This window comes from Dipteris shenzhenensis, chromosome 24 (assembly GCF_047967505.1).
Source record: "Dipteris shenzhenensis isolate YYH24624 ecotype China chromosome 24, Dip_SZ_1.0, whole genome shotgun sequence".
NCBI classification, from domain to species: Eukaryota; Viridiplantae; Streptophyta; class Polypodiopsida; order Gleicheniales; family Dipteridaceae; genus Dipteris; species Dipteris shenzhenensis.
In genome coordinates, this window is record NC_141619.1 from 22,249,468 (window position 1) to 22,269,465 (window position 19,998).

Consider the following 19,998-nt stretch of genomic DNA (forward strand, 5'->3'; position numbering starts at 1 on the left):
AATGACCAAGAACCAGCGTTCCAGACCTAAATCTGGCGTTCCTATAGCCTTTCGAATGCATAGACCCAATTCTAAATCGGAAATGGAAAGTTTAGAGTTGTTGAAATTGGTTTTTGTTTCATATTTTGGTATATTTGCATGTGGTTTGATGATTTGTCATATGATGTGGCATTCTCGTCCCGTCCCCCCTTCCCAATACGATCCCGGTTGAGCATCCAACGTTTTTATTCCCCGATAACTATGGGTTGAGCTTGGAAGTCATCAGGCGACTAGCGGAAGTCAAGCGAAGCCGGGTGCAATTGTTGTCTACAAGTGTCCACATAACTTGCAAGACAGGTTAGGTGTCGAGTGAGGTTGGGCTCACACCACCCGCCCGCCATCCTAGATGGCCCAATAGGAGGGCCGGGGCTCGCGCACTGACACATGAGATTTGTGTTCGGCCCATGAAGAGCCGCCCACTCCACGGCGAGCTCCTCCAACTGCTAACATGGTTGGCCCATTCCATCTCCACGAAGTGCTACATCAATAGCGGGTTGTGACATAAATTAGCAGCTTGATGACTCTCTCAGGTGGTGTGAAGGACGATATCCGAGGGCCTAGCAAGGGTTTTTACAAGCATGTGTATGTATTTCAAACAGGGCTTCTTCATAGCAGGACATTTTACCATGACAGCACCGCAACTCATTCGCAGCTTACCTGGTCAGTTTTTCCAATCCTGTTGTTTTGCTGAAAGAGTTTGCTTTGATCAGGACGAATCTTTCACTCTCATTATCGTCATCTTTCTGCATTTGATAACTGCATCGGTACATTTTTGAACGAGTTTTTCACATCCATTGTGCTTCCGGAAGAGTTTTTCCATTCACCTGAATCGTTCGATCATGCAGGCCCTGCTCGCATCGCTGCAAAGTTCCTGCCCCTCTTATTCAGCAGGTCTCTTGGGTCTGCTCTTAAGAATCTTTTCCCTGGTACGAGACAATGTGCTGGCTTTCACGGGGCAAGTTCTGATGATAGTGACTCAGAGGACAAGGCAGAATCGCCAGGGAAAATCCAGGTATCTAAGTTTTTACGTAAGGATCGGGCTAATGATGGTGACGGGGAAGACGAAAAGACTGGAAGATGGAATTCACAGCTGAAATGGCTGAATAGTATTCTTGAATCAGCATTAAGCATCTACAAACGGGCTCTTCCTCCAGGCATGCACTCTCATTGACTTCAATCGTACATGTGCTCACAAACAATTGGGAAGGAATCCTTCATTTATGGAAGGTCCTTTCTATGGAGATTTTTTTAAAATTGTGAAACTTTCCTGTCCGCAATACATTTGTTGCAAGAAGCTCTTTTTTGGAAATTAATATGTAGTAAAGAGAGCTACCAAAATCCCTGCTTTACCGGGTCTTGTGTGCTTTCTCAGTTAGAAAAATAGCATTAATCTTGCATAAGAACAGCGACAGGAATAGAAAGGTAGAAGAACGCAGGCTTACCGCTTTCCTTCCCATGCTCGTTTGCTCCTCCTTTGAAGGATTTTAATTAGTGTATGGACATGTTGTCCCTGGTCTGGTATTAATTCTTCAGATGATGCCGCAAAGGTGGCAAAGCCAGCCACTGCTCGGTCGCTTGTGGATATTGCTTCAAACCTTCACCGAAGTACCACAACCGGAATGCAGCAGTGGAGCCTGGGCGACCTCACCTTTGGATTGTATCTATTATCTCTACGCCATGCATCTGAAATGGTTGTGGATTCTATAAAGGGCGAGAAAGTTTTGTCAGCTAGTGTGGTAAGAATCTCTGTTTCCTCCTAGTTCAATAATTACAATCTGAGTCTTTGTTAGAAAATCTGTGCATGTATTCCGGATGTAATTCTGGTTACACACTTGCATTTGTGGGATTAAAGGGTTAGAGCCTAGGGGCATTCCTAGGCCTCGGCATTAATGTAAGGGTGGAAATGGAAGGCTCGTGAGATGGCTCCAATTGAACGGTCCACTTAAGAACACATGGCGCTATAAGGAGAATCCAAATGGCGAGAATTCGGCAAGTCTCTAGATGAGAATTTCAGAGAGAGCTTCAAAAGAAAGGAAATTCTTGAGAGTACACATCAAAGAAAACATCATCATCTCCGAGGAGAAAGGGAGTGCACATGGCATATCCTAGAAAGTGCCTAAAGCACGAACACTTTGTATAAATGGATGCTCAAGTATGTGTGGGTGTGTGGATTTGTATGTGTGAGCATATTTTTATACTATGGTCTACAGCCACTGTTGGGTGCCGATGACGCAAGTGGGGATGTCATAGTAGCTAGTCCCTGCTATGCGTGATGGAGTTTATTGTTTTCAACCTTATGAGTGACTATCATGAGATTGAAACTGCACTATGTTGTGTTTTTAGAGGATAAGTTTGGGAATGTTCCTGGATTCATCTAGGTATATCCTAGAAATTGCATAAAGCAACTCTCATAATTATTATAGATCATACTTATGTTCTAGTGCTATCACAATGTGACCTTCATTACATCAGTTTAAGAGTGAGAGTCTTTGGGTTTAGATTTGAAATCTCGAATCAATGCTCGTCCTCCACGGTAGACCGCCCATTTTCCTGCTTTCCTCAATTCTTTCACTTTATTGAGTTCAATGGATCTTTGCTTGAGCTGAGTCAGAGTGAATTCTTCAGATATCCATATCTTTGTACCCTTCAGCTTATGTGTTTGTTTTAAAATCTTGATCTTTGCTTCCTTGTCACTAATGTAAACATGCATCTGCGTCCCCTTTTGCTGGATATTCCAGATGCATCTAGATCCCATTCTACTTGTAATTTTCTCTTTGAGGTAGTCTATTTTGTCTTCTATGTATGTCCCTGTGTCTTGGCAGCGATATGGTAGTCCCCCCACACATAAGATCAGCTTGTTAGTCTCTCTGGTTTCCTTTTCTTTCACTTCTTTGTAGAGGTCAGCTTTGTTGACTTTGCTGTTCACATCTGCTGTCATCTCTTGTTTCATGGATTTTACTTGAGTGTCGACAATTTCTTGCACTTTTGAAACCAGCAGTGGTGTCGGTGGGGATGTGTTACACGGATAGCACCTCCTGGATGACTTCTTACTTTCCATTCCCCTCTAGATTGTGGACTTTCCTTTCAAGAGCTGCAAACCAAAGCTTGAGTTCTCAACTTCTCGGACTTCAAGTTCTAAATAGTATACACGTTCTTGTGGGTCAGGGAGCCTTGTTCTCTGATATGTTTTTGTATCTTGGGGAGGGGTCGGGGCAAAACCTGCAAGAAATGTAGACAAGGGCTTCACAGGGGTGAACGCCTTGATCTTGGGCACGGCCTGTGCAAGCTGGAAAACCCCTCTCCTGTTATAGTAACGCCCAAGATGGGCTGAGGGGTTTCAGCCCAACCTGGAGCCCCCCCGACCTTAGGGTCTGTTGCTGCTGTGAACTGAAGCTCTGGACTGCGACTTGAAGAGGAAGCGGCTGCAAGCTGAGCTGAGGGGCTTGTGGCTTAACTCGCTGAGGCTTGGAGTGAACAGAACTCGATGGGAGAAGACTAGGCTAGGGGGGGTGACCTTAGTGCTGTGGGTCACGCTGGAAGCTGAAACTGCTGCTGGCCTTGCTGAAGGACGGGCTGAGTTGGAGGCGCGGCTGAGGGCTGATGCACGGCTGACACAGAGACAGAGAGAGAGAGAGAGAGAGAGAGAGAGAGAGAGAGAGAGGAGCACTGGGATTTGTGGCTGGGTGGATTTTTGCTTAACAGAATCCCTCAGTTTTGGATGTTCTTTCATTGGTATGAATGGACTGTGGCAATTAGTTTAGAACACCTAAGGGCTCGAATCATCTTGGCAGCGCACTGCTGTAAAATTACAGGTGCATGTTGTAGACTGTAATATGGACAAAGTCTTCTGATTAGGCGACAAAAGGCGAGTAATGGTGCTCAGGACGGAAGATCAAAGCTTTCAGTATCAGACTGTGTTAGAGAAACCTAGTCTATTATCCTTCTGATTAGATACCTAGCTAGTGACTTCACGTATTGTGTACAACCAAAGAATGTCAAGAACCAAAGGAAATACTGTAATCCAATTTCAAACAATATGTGTGAACAAGCAGATGGTACAGCCAAGTATGGCAATCCCTTGTGCACTGGTAACTACTACTACTGCTGTAGAGCTCCTCCTGGATCACTGCATGCCTCTCACGGGCTTCAATAGCTGCTCCAAGATGAGCCCTCCTGCTCAATATGCTCTGTTGTCCTATGCACCGCTAGATGCTCTCCCACTAAATGTTGGTATGCACTCTAGTGTGCCTTTGGAACAGTCCCTGGCTGACTGCCTGACCACCTCTAGAATGAACAGATTGCCCCTCTAATGGGGCCTTTATATATGGCACATATCCTTGTAGTTCAGCTGACTGGGGTCTTGTTAGAAATAGAGGGCTAATTGCTTGAACTGCTTGCACAGTGGATAGATCTAGGGAACTCCTTAGAAACACACACACAAACTGAAAACCTCGCTCAGAGAATGTACAGTGGAGAGAAGAGAAAGAGAACTCAGTCTTCATTCATCCATGGATGTGGGAAAACCTGCTCACAATGAGTTGAACACATTCAGCAGAGGTGCTGGGTGAAAAACTGATGATTGCAATGCTAGGTTCTAAGAGCACAGAACTCCCCATACTCGTCAGGTCCACTGGTAAAGGGCTTCAGTGTTGCTGTTGAGTGTGGAGGTGAGGGGAGTATTTATAGGGCTGAATCTTGTATAAAAATAGGGGAGTGGGTCTGTAGATAAACCCGACTAGGTCTGATAGGTGTCCTGTCTGGATTTGCCAGATCTGCCGACTGGAACCTGCTCAGGCTTTGATTGGTATCTGATGCTGATGTAGGCGCCTACTGCCAGGTGAGGATTACCAAAAAGCGAGTGAAAATAACTGAGCAAAGTAATTGCACCGAGCGACAAAAAACAAGCAAACCATCCATTATATGAGACATTATCAATTCATAAATTTAATTGAAGCTCAATTAATCTATCAAAAAAGTCTAGCTTTCTCCTCCTTTGCTCAAACATATTAAATCTTTATTGAAAGTTGTTGCGCCCCTCTTGTCTCCTGGCCTCCTATTGCGTATTGTAGCTACCTTTCTTTATCACCTCTTGCCTCTAGGAGTGGAATCTCTATTTCTTTACACCTATTTTCCATTTAGAACAAATGGTAATAGTACCAAAAGACCTCAATTCTTGATGTTTTGCTCATAACCTCTTCTCTTTTTACCCCACTTCGCATGACTCTGAAAATACATTTTTCTTTTGCCTTTTGCATCATAAATAAAATTAAAAACTAGAGGGAATTATTTTGTATTATTTTAAGGATATCCAATTTTTTTAAAAATTACTTAGCATCCATAGTCATGTACGCCTTATCCTCTACACCACTTCAAGGTCAAATTTTAACATGGAGCTTGAGGGGTGGTATGTTGGGGTAAAGGCACATTGCCACCCCTTTATTAAAGATATGACACCTATGACTGTCTTAAGACAGTCATAGGGTGAAAAACCTAATCCTAATAAAACTTAAGAGTTTGTGGTGTGGCTCATCACTTCACACCCGCATCTTTTGTGTCACCACACTCTCTCACTCTCTCCCCCTTGTACTTCTCCCTCTTACCTTCCCTCTCAATTGGTATCAGAGCCTACCCCTCCCTCTCCACTCCGTCTACCCACTCCCCCTACCTCTTTGCCCTAGTGGCCAGCAAGGCAGCAGCGCAGGGCAGCGCGGGCTGCAGCGGGGCAGTGCGGGCAATAGCAAGGGCAGCAGCGAGGGCTGCAGCGGGCAGCGCAGTCAGGCAGCGCGGGGCAGCGCATCACGCAGGTGCACGCGTGGGCGCAGGCAGCGCGCCATTTCGCGCGCCGTACAGTACAGTACGAACGTACGGACACCGTACAGGCGACCGTGCCGTACGGACGCCGCTGTACGGACTGTGACAGGGAGCTGCGTCAGGGATTTTCGACAGGGAGGTGCATTTTTTGTTTTGGATCTGCGTCAGAGGAGTGCATTTCGAAATTTCTCCTTGGATCTGTACCCTGCACAGGTACAGCAGGTACATTTGTACCCTACACAGGTACAAAGGTACAAAAGTACAGCAGGTACATCAGTTTTTCTTTGGGGGAGAAAGAAAAGGAGAGAGAGCACTCTGCTCTTCATTCAGGATCATTTTCAGTTCTCAAAACTGTGTTTTGAAAGTACAGCAAGTACCTTCGTGTCCCTCGTGCTTGAGGTGACTAGTACCACAGTGTGTGGTTGATTGCACAGTTATCTTGTTTCGGGAAGGTAATGCCTTGATTTTGCAGAGGACTTTTATGCTTTTGCTGAGTGCAAATCTCAGCTTTTGGGTGACATTTTCAAAGGGCTTTTGCCTGGAAGTCTATGCAGTGTATGCCTTGAGGCAGTGTGGAGCCAGGGAGCCCACATTGGTCTTGTTTCCGCAGTGTATTCAGTGACATTTCTTGCAGGTCACATTTTGTGTACGACACCTTGGAAAATCTCAGTTGAGCCACGCTTGGCCAGGGCGCATCGAGTTTACTCGGTCCCTAACTGTCCATCGTTGACAGTGCTCAAAAGATTTTCTCTTGACAGTGCTCAAAAGATTTTCTCTTCAGTGTCTGTACGTTGGGATCTGTGTTGTTATTGTGTACACAGGGCTGTTTATGCATTGCATTGTCAGGTGAAAGTGCCAGGAGAGCGCTACTTTTTTGTATGCTACCTCAGTTTTGAGGTGTTTTTCACTTGGTACAAGTGTCAAATCAAGGGGCTTTTGCCCAGATTTTGCTTGAGAGCACTTGGGTTACTGTTTGAGACCTTCAGATGCCTTTTATCCCTTTGGCAGAAGGGTGATTGCTTGGGATTTGTCCCATTTTCTGTTGCAGGTTTGTGACAGGCTGAAGTGTCTGGAGCCTCTTTTACAGTGAACAAAACAGTGTATGACAAGTGGTTTATGCATATAAAATCAGTGCAATACCTCATTTGAGGTGGGAGAAGTGATCAGGACAGCAGTGTTTTATGCTTCATCAGATGATGATGCACTGTTAAAGCACCTGTGGAACAGCTGCAGCATTCTGAAATTACTGTTTTATGCCTATTTGAGCACGGTACAGTGTGTCAGAAGGTACAGTAACTGGAAGGAAATTTACTGTTTTGCTGCAGATTCTTTTGACAGTAAAAAAAAACAGCACTATTGTGAGTGCTTCTGGCTCTTGATAGAGCAAGTTCTTTTTTTTCTGAGAAATCAGAACTTTATTCAGTCATTTTTTGACTTACAGGGAGTCAGGAACTTTCCTTATCTGATATGGCATCAGGGGGAAGTGAATCTTCAATTCTGAACATAAAGAAATTGGAAGGAGCACACAATTATGCATTATGGGCAGAACAGTGTTTGAATGTACTTCTGCTAAAGAAGATTTCTAAGCCCATAAGGGTGAAGGGTGTCAAGCCATCTGACATGGCAGATGATGAATGGGAAGAGCTTGATTTGTCCGCAAGGGCAGCTATCATGCTTACTATTTCTGATACTCTTGTGTTCAATGTTCAGGCTGAAAAGACCTCTTATGGCCTATGGCAGAGGCTAGCAGAGTTGTATGCCCAAAAGAGTTCAGCCAGTAAGGTTTATTGGTTGAAGAAGCTGGTTGATCTTCGCATGAAGGAAGGTACAACTATGACCTCACACTTGAGTGAGTTCAATGCCATCTTTACACAGCTGATTGCACAGGGTTTGAATCTTGATGAGGGGTTCAAGGCTACCTTCTTGTTGTGTACCCTCCTTGAGAGTTGGGACACTTTCAAGACCACCCTGTCAAATTCAAATGTCATTCTTATGTATGCTGATGTGGAGAGCTCTCTCCTTATGGAGGAGATGAGCAGGAAAAATAATATGGGCAGCAAGTCTTCAAATGCTTTGCAGGTACAGGATAGAGGCAGGACTCAGCAGAAGGGGAGATCTACTAGTAAGTCCAAATCCCGCAGTCAGTCCTGTGGCAAAAAGGATATTGAATGCTTTTATTGTGGCAAGAAGGGACATGTGAAGTCTAAGTGCTTCAAGTTCATACGGGATCAGAAAGCCAAGAAGGCTGAAACAAAGGATGCAGGCAGTGGAAGCAAAGGCAAAGGCAAGGCCAAGGCAGATGACTTGGATGCAGTGAATGTTGCAGCAGAGGATAGTGACAGTGACAGACATGATGTTTTATGCTCTTCTGTTGTAATTGCACATACTTTGGTTATTGATGGCCATGACATGCACACCTGGCTCTTGGATTCAGGTGCTTCTTTTCATGTTACTCCTCATAGGGAGTGGTTTACTTCCTACACAGGTACTCATGGAGTTGTTCATCTTGGGAACAACTATGCATGTCAGATTGCAGGGATTGGCAGTATACAGATAGTATTCCCTGATGGACGCATATTTATGCTTGATGGTGTCCGCCATGTGCCGCAAATCAAGAAAAATCTGATTAGCACTGGCTTGTTGGATGACAGTGGTTACCACACCACATTTGGGGATTTCAAATGGGTGATTACTGATGGCCAGGTTGTAGTGGCTGAGGGTTATAAGAGTGATACCTTGTACCCTCTTTATGTTTCCAGTGTGGGTAATCATGTTGTTGCCATAACCGAGCTGCCAAAGGTTTCATTGTGGCATAGCCGGTTGGGACACATATCTGTTAAAGGAATGCAAGAACTGTCACGTTTGGGTTATCTGCCGTCTCTTTCTTTTTCAGATTTGCCTACTTGTGATCAGTGCATATTTGGCAAGCATTGTGTGACTCCTCATAAGAGGAGAACTCCCCAGAATAGAGCACCGCTTGATCTAGTGCACACTGATTTGTGTGAGATGCCACAGTTATCACTGGGGGGTGCAAAGTATTTTATTACTTTTATTGATGATGCCACACGCAAAGTGTGGGTCAATTTCTTGAAGCATAAGAGCGATGCCTTAGATGCTTTCAAGAAGTTTGTCGCTCAGGTTGAGAATCGGACAGGTCGTAGTCTGAAATGCCTCAGATTCGATAATGGGGGTGAGTATGTGTCACATGCTTTTGTACAGTTTTGTGAAGCTAAGGGCATTAAACAGGAACTCACAGCCCCTCATAATGCATCTCAAAATGGTGTAAGTGAGCGGATGAATCGAACTATTCAGGAGAAGGTTCGATGTATGTTGTCTTATGCTGCATTACCCCATGGCTTTTGGGCAGAAGTCGTGCAAACAGCAGTTCACATTATTAACAGGTCGCCAAACAAGGCTTTGGAGTTGAAAGTGCCAGAGGAGGTGTGGTCTGGCAAGCCACCTTCATATAAGCACTTACGTGTGTTTGGCTGCGAGTGCTTTGCTTATATACGCAAAGAACTGCGCACCAAACTGGAGCCAAAGTCTTTCAGATGCATCTTTATGGGTTATGGTGACGAAGGTGAAATGGGGTACAGGTTATGGGATCCCGTTAAACGGAAGATTATACGCAGCAATGATGTCATCTTTAAAGAGGATAGTGTACACAAGGAACCCGTGCAACCTGTGGAATACAGGAGGGTTATTTATGATGATGTTGGACAGCAAAGAATGCCCATTTATATGCAGCAGCAGGCTGCTGCAGATAACCCTGTTCAAGAGGGTATACAGGCTGAAAATCAGCTAGATAATTTTGCCAATGATGCACCACTGGATATGCCAGCAGATGGGGCTGTAGAACAGCCAGATATGGTGGTACAGCCACCCGTCATGCATGACGAACAGGCTGGACAGCAGCCTAATCCGGAACATTTTGTTAGGAGGAGCACCCGTGTACAACGGCCTCCTGACAGGTTTGTTCCAGGAGCCAACAATGTGTCTGATCTTATTATGCTGACAGATTGTGGTGAGCCTTCCAGCTTCAAGGAAGCTATGGGAAGAACAGAGAAAAGGAAGTGGGAGAAAGCCATGCAGTCAGAAATGGACTCCCTACTTCAAAATGATACATGGGACTTGGTGCAGCTACCTGCAGGCAGAAAGGTTTTGCCATGCAAGTGGGTTTACAAAGTCAAAGTGGATTCAAATGCTTTACCAAGGTATAAGGCCAGATTGGTTGCCAAGGGATTTAAGCAGGAGAAGGGCATTGACTTTGATGAGATCTTTTCCCCTGTAGTCAAGATGACTACTTTGAGAGCAGTGTTAGCTCTTGTTGCTCATGAGAACATGGATTTATGTCAAATGGATGTGAAGACTGCTTTTCTTCACGGAGATCTCCATGATGAGATCTATATGAGTCAGCCAGAGGGATATGCTGTTAAGGGGAAAGAGCAGCTTGTGTGTAAGCTCAAGAGGAGCTTATATGGACTCAAGCAAGCACCAAGAGAATGGTACAAGAAGTTTGATGCCTTCATGCAGTCCCAAGGGTATCATAGGTGTGAGACCGATCATTGCTTGTACACCAAACGGGCAAAGGATGGCAGTTTGATGCTACTTATTCTATATGTGGATGACATGCTGATTGCCAGTAAATCGCAGCAGGAGATTAGTACTTTGAAGAAACACCTGCATAAGTCTTTTGACATGAAAGACTTGGGTGCTGCAAATCATATTCTTGGCATGCGGATTACTCGTGACAGGTCCAAGGGACTTTTGTTTATGTCACAGAAAGAGTACATTGACAAAGTACTGCAGAGGTTTAAAATGGAGGGGGGGAAGTCTATTAGTACCCCGTTGCCTCCACATTTAAAACTCAGCAGTAAGGACAGGCCCAGATCAGATGATGATAAGGCTGAAATGACCAAGGTTCCGTATGCATCTGCAGTTGGTTCTTTGATGTATGCCATGGTTGCCACTCGTCCGGATATTGCTTTTGCGGTTGGAGTCATCAGCAGGTATATGGCAAATCCAGGCAAGTGGCACTGGGAAGCAGTGAAAGGTGTCTTGAGGTATCTCAAGGGTACCAAAGACTTGTGCATATGCTATGGTAGGCAGGATGCATTGGTGCATGGTTTTACAGATTCAGACTATGCAGGGAATGCAGATAACCGGAAGTCTACTACCGGTTATATTTTCACATTTGCAGGAGGTGCTATATCATGGGTGTCTCGGTTGCAGAAATGTGTTGCACTGTCAACTACTGAAGCTGAATATGTTGCAGCCATTGAGGCTTGCAAGGAAGCAATATGGCTTACTCGGCTGGTGGGAGATTTGGGCATTACAGGAGATATGCCAGTTTTGCATTGTGATAGTCAGAGTGCTATCATGTTGGCAAAGAATCCAGTCTTTCATCAAAAGACCAAGCACATAGATGTGAAATATCATTTCATCAGGGAGGTACTGGAAGACAAGCGACTTGAGCTTGTGAAGGTGCATACTGATGATAATCCTGCAGATTTGCTCACTAAGAGCTTGCCTACAGAGTGGTTTGCACATTGCCGCCACATCATGGGATTAGGATGAGACCATTCTTATTTTATGGTCTTGTATACAGTAACTGTACATTGCTGTAATTTTTATTCTTTTCTCCCCTTTAGGCACATTGGCCTTTAGGTAGGAGGTTGTTGGGGTAAAGGCACATTGCCACCCCTTTATTAAAGATATGACACCTATGACTGTCTTAAGACAGTCATAGGGTGAAAAACCTAATCCTAATAAAACTTAAGAGTTTGTGGTGTGGCTCATCACTTCACACCCGCATCTTTTGTGTCACCACACTCTCTCACTCTCTCCCCCTTGTACTTCTCCCTCTTACCTTCCCTCTCATGGTAGAGATAGCATATTAATATGTTGTGCAGAGATGGTCCTAGAAGTTTCGGAATCTCTACTTACAGAGGCCATAACTAGTGCTACAGACCTCCGATCGAGATGATTTAAAAACCAAAACTGTAGTACTCAAGCTCATCTACACCATTGGAGGGTAATATTTCAACATTAAGCTTGAGGGTTGGTAGAGACCTCGTATTAATACGAGGTGCAAAACAGTCCTAGAAGGCCCAAAATCTCGCTTGCAGAGGCCGTAACTTTTGCTATAGATCTCTGATCGAGATGATGTAAAAACCAAAATTGTAGTACTTAAGCTCATCTACACTATTCCAAGTTCATATTTCATCATAAATCTTGAGGGGTGGTAGAGAACATGTATTAATATGTAGTGCAAAATGGTCCCAAAATGCATGGAATCTCCGCCTGCCAAAGGCCATAACTTTTGCTACAGACCTTCGTACTCAAGCTCTTATACACCTTCAAAGGTAGAATTTTCATAATTATTACATATTTTTGGTTGTGCATAAGGGTACAACAATTTATAAAATGGGAATGGTATATGAAATTGTTTTTTTCTTATAAAGTTTAATGCTCTTTGATGGAAATTATCATAGTTTTTTGGCTGTGCTTAGGGATCTTAGGTTCTCAACATCTAGGTCATAAATTTCCAGTACTAAGAGGTGTTTTTTAGACTCTATTGTCTCTTTACTTTATGAAATGCACAATAAAGTCAAAGATTTTATATCTAATTATAGATATCGTGTTTTATTTTTATGCTACATAGATCTGTAATGCATGATCGTTCATAGGAAAATTACACAATAGTCACATAAATAAAGAGCACCCATGCTTAAACTCTGAAATAGTCTAGAACTACAATAAAGTATTTCTTACTGCTAATGGGAAAATAAGGACTAACCACCATCTGATCATCCAATATTGTCGCAATTACAACTATGGCACACCTTAAGTGATCCTTGGTGAGATGGTACCATGTAGGGATCCCATCTCCACACATCTCAAAACCAGGCGGAAAGTCAAGTAGCACATTACTTGCACGTAAGCATCAAGGTGAAAGCATGGTACGGTGGAAGGCTACCTTATCTGATGGAATGATATGTTTGCATGCAATTATTGGAGTGGATCATCACATGTTGTTCTAGATAAAATTCTACATGGTTACCTAAACAAGAAGGAGAAGATATGTTGTTTAGAAAGATTCTTTGAATCATTGTGTGATGAAAGAGATCAAATGTACTTGATATACCTTCCTCCATGTTGCAAATGATTCCCTAGTGATTGTGTTTTATGATGCATATAGGCCATACACCTACAATATTTAGTGTATATATTAAACTTATCTTTGAGAAGTTGGATATACAACAAATGGGTAACTAGTGGACTCATTATCAGATTGAGGTATAGAAGGAACCTGGAGCATCATCCACCATGAATTTTCAATAAGCAAGGGATCCTTTAGTTTCATTGAATGTATTTTGATCCTTTTGTGTCCTCTGGGTGGCCTATGAATGGAGATGGGATGTGGTATTGTACTATCATCATAGAATTCTTGACAAATGGGCATGAATGCTTCTCTTTTGATAATAATTCTATGAATGGAGATGGGATGTGGTATTGTACCTCTAATTATAGAATTCTTGACAAATGGGCATGCATGCTTCTCTTTTCATAATAATACTTTGATTTCGGGTAGTGTCGTGGAGCCCGTTGTGTAGGTTGCGAGTGCCAAGAGAGCTCGATTGGATCATGTTGATTAGGATGGTAATGAGTTTACTATTGAGCCTTTCAAACACCCATATGATTCATGTATATATGCACTCATGTGATATTTCATAAATTATAGAATCAATAAATACCACTTTATAAAATATTTATTATAATATGAAGTGCAAATTCTACTATTATTTATGGAGAAGTCACTTGCCATGCTTTAGGATGAATAGCATTCAATAGCTTCTTATGTGAAATTCAATATGATACTCATTATTTAAGAAGATAGGTATAGATCATGGTGTTCTTAATAATATGGCCTAAGATGATTTGAGGACACTCCTTGCATTTTGAAATGTGGTTGATTGTTTGCAGTGATTTTTGTTTTGCATATATCTTTGATAGGATATGCATCAAACATTGCACTCAATATATATAGTCTAGTAAGAGATTTCTTGCATTATAAAATGAATAGAATTCTTCTTATTTGTTTCATCTACTGTGGCATAAAATCCATTAGATAAAAATATATTCTTCAATGTCCATACATTGATCATGCCTTTGATTTTTTGGGTCGTTTAGATGTATTGATAATGTAGATTGTGTCTGTAGTGATCTACTAGGCTAAGCAGTAGCAATGGAAAGGGTAGTGGTGAGAAGCCTGATCAAATGACCAAACAGAAGGAAAATGATCCTTGCACATTTGTTGATGATGAATACTTAGAGACTTTGAATTGTAATTTAGTTTGTCATATTGGTCAATGTAATATTTTAACTTGGTCTTTGATTACTTTAAATCACATCAATATTAAGCAAGACTATGGGTAGTACTATGACATCTTACACATGATATTCTACTGCTTGAATCATTATGCCAAATTGTGGCTATTACTTCTTTCTAATTGTTGGATACATGTGATGGGTTAAGTCAAATGTCATATATTGATTTTTCTTGCTCAGTTTTCATTGATTGCTTCATGAGGCTTGCTCGGTTTTCATCGCTCGGACTATAGACTGCCTCCTGCCAGGCCTATAAAGAGGCCCTGGCAGTGCAGCTTTCCTGTTATTTGTGCAGCCCTCTGCCACGCAGACATGCTGTCTTCCATCAGCAGCTATTTCTGCTCCATCCTCACATGCAGCCAGTCCTCCAATCAAGTGCAGGCTGATGTGCAGTTCCTAACCCTCCCTAGTCAATTGACCCCTTGTCCTCATGTGGGGGCTCACAGTTGTGTTAGTAAGTTCTAACACCCCCTCTTAATGATTCAACTATGGGCCAATCCCCATACGTTGAATGAGGTGCTCGAGTTGGTCTTTGGGAAGTGCCTTCATCAACACATCTGAAATGTTGTTAGAGGTAGATAGTACATTAACTCCACAATCTCGTCGATGATGAGCTCCTAAATAAAATGGTAATGGACCTCGATGTGTTCGTTTGTGCATGAAACATGGGGTTCTTTGCAATGGCTATGCAACTGTAATTGTCGCATAGGTCTGTGCACACCTACAACCCATGGCCTTGCCCACCTCATTTCCCAGGGTCCTGCCCACATGCAAGCCCAAAAACTCACGCTCTCGTGACACTAAATAAACAGGGAATTAAATACAGCATCTTAATAATATAGTTTCTAATCTCTCTTTTTAAAATTTGGACCATGACCCCTCTACCCAGCGTACAATTAATTACACAAATGGGCCTACAAAATTTAGTATGTCCTAGGCATGCTGGGAACATACCTTGAGCTAGATTTGTTAGATTTAACCGAAATTGAAACTAGCGGCTGCTATTCAATGTGCTATCTAATGTGCATGTTTGGGTAGGGCATTGATCTATTTCTAACATCCATGGCACTCAGGTAGCAGCCAGTTGGTCAGTTTTCATGTTCAGTTAGTTAGAGCTGTGACCTCTCCCCCCCTCTTTCTATCTCCTTCCTTGGAGCTTCTACAGTCCACCAATCTTTCTTAGGCTGTGACTTCTCCCTCCCTCTCTTCCCTCTTGAAGCTGCCACTTACAGTCAGCTCTAATGCACGTTAGCAGCCAATTGTAATCAGTTTTCATACTCGGCTAGCAGCCAGGTACCTAGCTCTTTGGTCAGGTAGCAACCATTCCATCAGTTTTCATGTTCAGTTTGTTGTAGCCACCTCACATGACCAGTTAGGTTATGCATGTGCGCTTGTTCCTTGCTCATGATTGCATGTTGTGTGTGAAATTTATGCATGCTCTTGCAAAACCAACCAGCTGTCTGCATTTTCCACCATAGCTTGTATTATGTCCCTGAAAAGTAAGATTACGCAGACTAGAATGTTAGAATACATACATCCCTGAAATGTAAGATTATGCAAACTTAGGCCCAGTCTGGGGATACAGCCTTATAAATAGCCCCATTGTGGGGGCAGTTTACTACACTGAAGGAGTTCTTACAGGAGTAGAATTCCCAGCAATCCAGAACACACCTAGGTGCATAGCTACAGCCTGTAGGAGATCATATTGGTGCATCAAAACAGAGCCTTGTGTGTGCGCGTGTGTGTTTCTGTTTTGGCTATACGTCTGATTACTCTTTCAGATCTGAATTGTCCTTTTACATTAAGTAAAGCACTGTTGTGTTCCGCATTAATATCTTGTGATCTCGGTGTGAATCTTCCTCTGTGGAGTAGTATCGGCCTTAAGCAAACAACCTGTTTCTCCTTTTCTAACAGAGCATTCATGCCAACATGCCTGGCTGCTTTGCCTGCTTAATGCTTTTGCAATGCCACACATGTATGATTATTGCTTATGATGGAATGGTGTTTGCTTTGCCTCAGGTTGAGGAACTTATCTATCATGTGGAGCTGGCAAAAGGTGCTTACATGGAAAACCCTGCAAGCCTTGCTCGAGTCAGCATGCTGCGTGAAAGTAATGTTGTGAAGTTCATGGACAAAGCAAGTGTGATGCGCCCTGCATACTACATTGCAGTGGATGCTCGTCAGAAGCTAGTGGTTATGGGAATTCGTGGGACAAGCTCAGTTCATGATGTGATAACAGATTTGGTTTCCCATAGTGAGGAAGAAATGACATTTGATGGAGGAAGTGTACATTTCGGAACAGCCAAAGCGGCAGAATGGTTTATAATGCATGAACTAGGAACTCTGAGGAGTTATTTAGACAAAAACATTGTAAGTGCTTCTCTTAAGTTCCTTACTGTTACCACGTTCTAGGTATGCTAATACATACAATTTATTTGTGAGTGTACATCTCTGACATGTCATAATTATTTCAGTTTTTTTTTCCATATGTGAAAACCACGCTACATTATTAGCAAAGGTGCCTATCTCATTCGTGCGCAGGGTTTTGGGTTAAGGCTGGTAGGACATTCACTGGGAGGAGCAACTGCGTCACTCCTTGCAATGATGCTTCGCAAAAAGTCGAAGGAGGAGTTAGGGTTCTGCCCTAGTATTGTCTCAGCTGTGGGGTTTGCAAGCCCTCCTTGTGTTTCAAGGAATCTTTCTGTTCAATGTACAGATTTTGTACGCACGATAGTTCTTCAGGTATGTAAGTATTACTTCTACTTTTCTTATGTGTTATCAGATCTTTCGTTGGTAATTATGCCATGCAAATGCTGACCTTGAGATTTCTAGCAGGATGATGTAATAGCCCGACTCAGTGCAGCATCATTGCGGAGATTACGTAATGAGATATTGGCACTAGACTGGTATGGCAAAGGCAAAGGATATAATGTGTATCAAATTCAAATTTTATGGGATATTTCGTGTTTTTGCAAGATATTGATTAGATCTTTTACAGGACTGGTTTTCTATACAAAGAAGGAGAAGAGCGCAAAGGAATTTTGGATCTGGTTGCTAGCACTGTGCAAGCTTTATCATCTGTACAGGATGTTGCCCGGAGGTACACAGCTTATGCGAGCCGTCTGAGGTCGTCCCAAGAGGAAGCAATGTCCCCAGAGCAAGGTGTGAGATGTTCTGAGTAGAGTTTATTGTATGTCACTGGGTTTTCTGTACATGCACAATCTGCTATACTCTTATTGGGATTAAAAAGGAAAAAGAGAGTTGATGCTGCATTGTAATTTGTGAATTAAGTAAACATGTGATTGGGGTGACAGGGAATAGCTATATGAAATCTGTTTCTGTGAATTGCATAAGCAACTATAACACAATGTTTGCAATGCCATCTCATTTTGCGTTCAGATCGTCAGAAATAGGAAATTGCTAGCGCACCCAGAGGATTGGCTCCTTATAAATGGGGAATCATGTGATGCCACTTGAGCTTACAAATACACATTTAAGGGTCCATGGCCAAATTTTGGCATGGATTGTGCCTGTGGAAGCTAGGCCCTTTTTGTTTTTTGGCTGTTTATGTTCGGATTAATATTTGTGGATTTAGAGCTGGGCATCTGTAGCGAATACTTCATCTCCAAACACTGACTCTATGCTTTGAATAATGGTGGGAGCATGCAAGGCGTGCATCTCTCTGTTGGCTTTTACTCTTTGCTAGGGATCGCTGACATGCTTACTTTGCTCTCACTCATCACTTTCCTCGTTTGAAGGTTTTTTTTCTGCCTTTTTGGATCAAATGCATGTATATATGTGTTCGTATACACTTCATAGTTATGTTTCTGATGTGTGGACCTCTGACAATAGTAGAAAAGCTTTGCTCTGTAAGTAGCACATAAATAAATTGCCAGTAAACGTTGCAGCTGTATGATTGATTATTGAAGTCGGTTCTTTCTTCTTGCACCTCCATGTCGTCATTCAGAGGTATCTGTTAGAAAGATTGAGCCTTATTCCACAGAGAAGTACTGATTCGTTTCCATTTTGCAGAAATAAAACAAATTTCCTTGCATCGGCCGCTTCCTGAGAAGAAGGATTTGTGCGTGTCTAATGCTGAGAATTTCGACAAGCCAGTTGAAGAACTGTTTTCTCCAGGGGCTCTTTTTCATATTCGTGGGCAGCGAGTTTTTCAAGAGAAATATCAGAAGTTAACTGAGGGAAGGGAAGGCTGTGAACTTTGGAAGGGATATCCGTATCAGTTTTTCAGTAGGATAGTTTTATCAGGCACTTTCTTCACAGATCATAAATGTGATAGCTATTACCAAGGTTTGAGAGATATTCTCAAAGGCCTCTCGTTAACAAAGGTTGATTAGTAGCATTCTACAGTCTTTCTTAAAAATTGCTTTTTAAGGTACTTTTGCATATATGAAGGAAGCACTCTAATTTTCTTTTTGTTGTTTTAATTAACTACACAATATATGATCGACATCATGAAAGAGGATGAAGCTAACTTGTTTTTGTGTTCCTTCGTATCGTTTCATCTTTGCTTTTATACAATGTGATTATATGGCCTGTATCAGGGGGGGATTCAATTTTTCCTTTTGTAATGTCTCCTCCATTTAATTTCAATCAAACCTTCACAAGCTTAAGGTAATGGATTTTCTTTTGTGTCAACATGCTAATTCATGTTTGTTGTACAGTGTTAAGCCTCTCGATCTCACATTATTTAGGGGTGAGACCACTATCTCAATGGCTTCCATTGGATGAATCTCAAGCATATATAGACTAGTAACTAAGCGACCCATTAGGAGCATACATCGTTAGTCCCTTACGGAGCCTTAGAAGGGGAATTATTAAAATTGGTGGGGCTCGAAGGTTTTTTTGGCACAAATTTTGATGGGGTGCATGTTGACATGCCTGTGTGACTTTGGCTTTAATGAAACGATAAATTTGAATAGTACTAAAATTTGACCCAAACCCTAAAGTTGTTTTGTGCTTGGACCAAATAAGGAGGAACGTACATGCATATGGAATTCTTCTTTAGAGATCTAATACTTTGGTGTTGCATCCTCAATAGCTTGTTTAGTTCTCAAGTATCTTTAGATCATTGTTTTGAGCTCTACCACCACTAGAGTTGGCGTAGGTCATTGAGGTTACGATACAACGCGGCATCAATAGTCAAAGGATCTAGAAATGCAATGTGTGGCATGCTTGCTACCTTATCAAGGTTTAAATTTGGAAGGCAGTTTAGTATAGGTTGGGTATGCACTCAATATGACCTTGTCACTCGCGATCCTCTCCTATAGAAGGTCTACACTTTCATCTACCACCTCAATATGACCCAACTCTTGATCTCCTACAGAAGGTGTACATTGACTTCCATCACCTTAGTTTCTAGGCTCACTTGAGAATGTGAAGGGGTTGTAGAAGTAGATGCTCTTTTCCATTGAAGGTTGGAAGAGGAATACCTGTTAAAGGACTCAAGGACGTTTGTTAGGTCCTTATTAATGGTCTCCTTAAAGCCTTGGCTAGGGTTCCATAGACATCATGAAAACATAATTGTGAGGGAAGTTGGCTATTTGGATGGGCCAACTACAAAGGACGGAGGGGTGATTAATTGGTGATCGGACATGAAAGTGTGATTGAGTGTGTACCAATGACAAAACCATTAGAATTTGAATTTACCATTCTTCACTAAGGACTATATTAACAAAACAAGTAACAAGGTCCATGGTCCATGATTGGCCATGATTGAGAAAGCTATCGTTGAATTCA

At 42.4% G+C, this 19,998-nt stretch overlaps 1 protein-coding gene across 2 annotated transcripts; it reads left to right on the forward strand.

Annotated features, from left to right (window-relative positions):
- Positions 1 to 557: 557 nt before the first annotated feature.
- Positions 558 to 18,654, forward strand: LOC147886368 (uncharacterized). Of its 2 annotated transcripts, XM_087395498.1 has the most exons (9): positions 558 to 699; positions 885 to 1,193; positions 1,573 to 1,775; positions 16,261 to 16,611; positions 16,783 to 16,983; positions 17,077 to 17,147; positions 17,240 to 17,403; positions 17,912 to 17,999; positions 18,274 to 18,407. In XM_087395498.1, the coding sequence occupies exons 1-8, from the start codon at positions 618 to 620 to the stop codon at positions 17,995 to 17,997; spliced, it is 1,467 nt and encodes a 488-aa protein (XP_087251624.1). In that variant the 5' UTR covers positions 558 to 617; the 3' UTR covers positions 17,998 to 17,999; positions 18,274 to 18,407. The 2 variants fall into 2 exon arrangements, with proteins under 2 accessions (XP_087251624.1, XP_087251623.1); XM_087395497.1 differs by lacking the exon at positions 17,912 to 17,999 and having other exon boundaries at positions 18,274 to 18,654.
- Positions 18,655 to 19,998: the final 1,344 nt, after the last annotated feature.

Bases quoted from the DNA above. Each gene is read 5' to 3' on its own strand.
- LOC147886368 (XM_087395497.1), top strand. From the start codon at position 618: ATGTGTATGTATTTCAAACAGGGCTTCTTCATAGCAGGACATTTTACC. The intron at 1,194-1,572 runs GCATGCACTCTC...TTAATTCTTCAG, and splicing joins CAAACGGGCTCTTCCTCCAG to ATGATGCCGCAAAGGTGGCA. The intron at 17,404-18,273 runs GTGTGAGATGTT...TCCATTTTGCAG, and splicing joins AGCAATGTCCCCAGAGCAAG to AAATAAAACAAATTTCCTTG.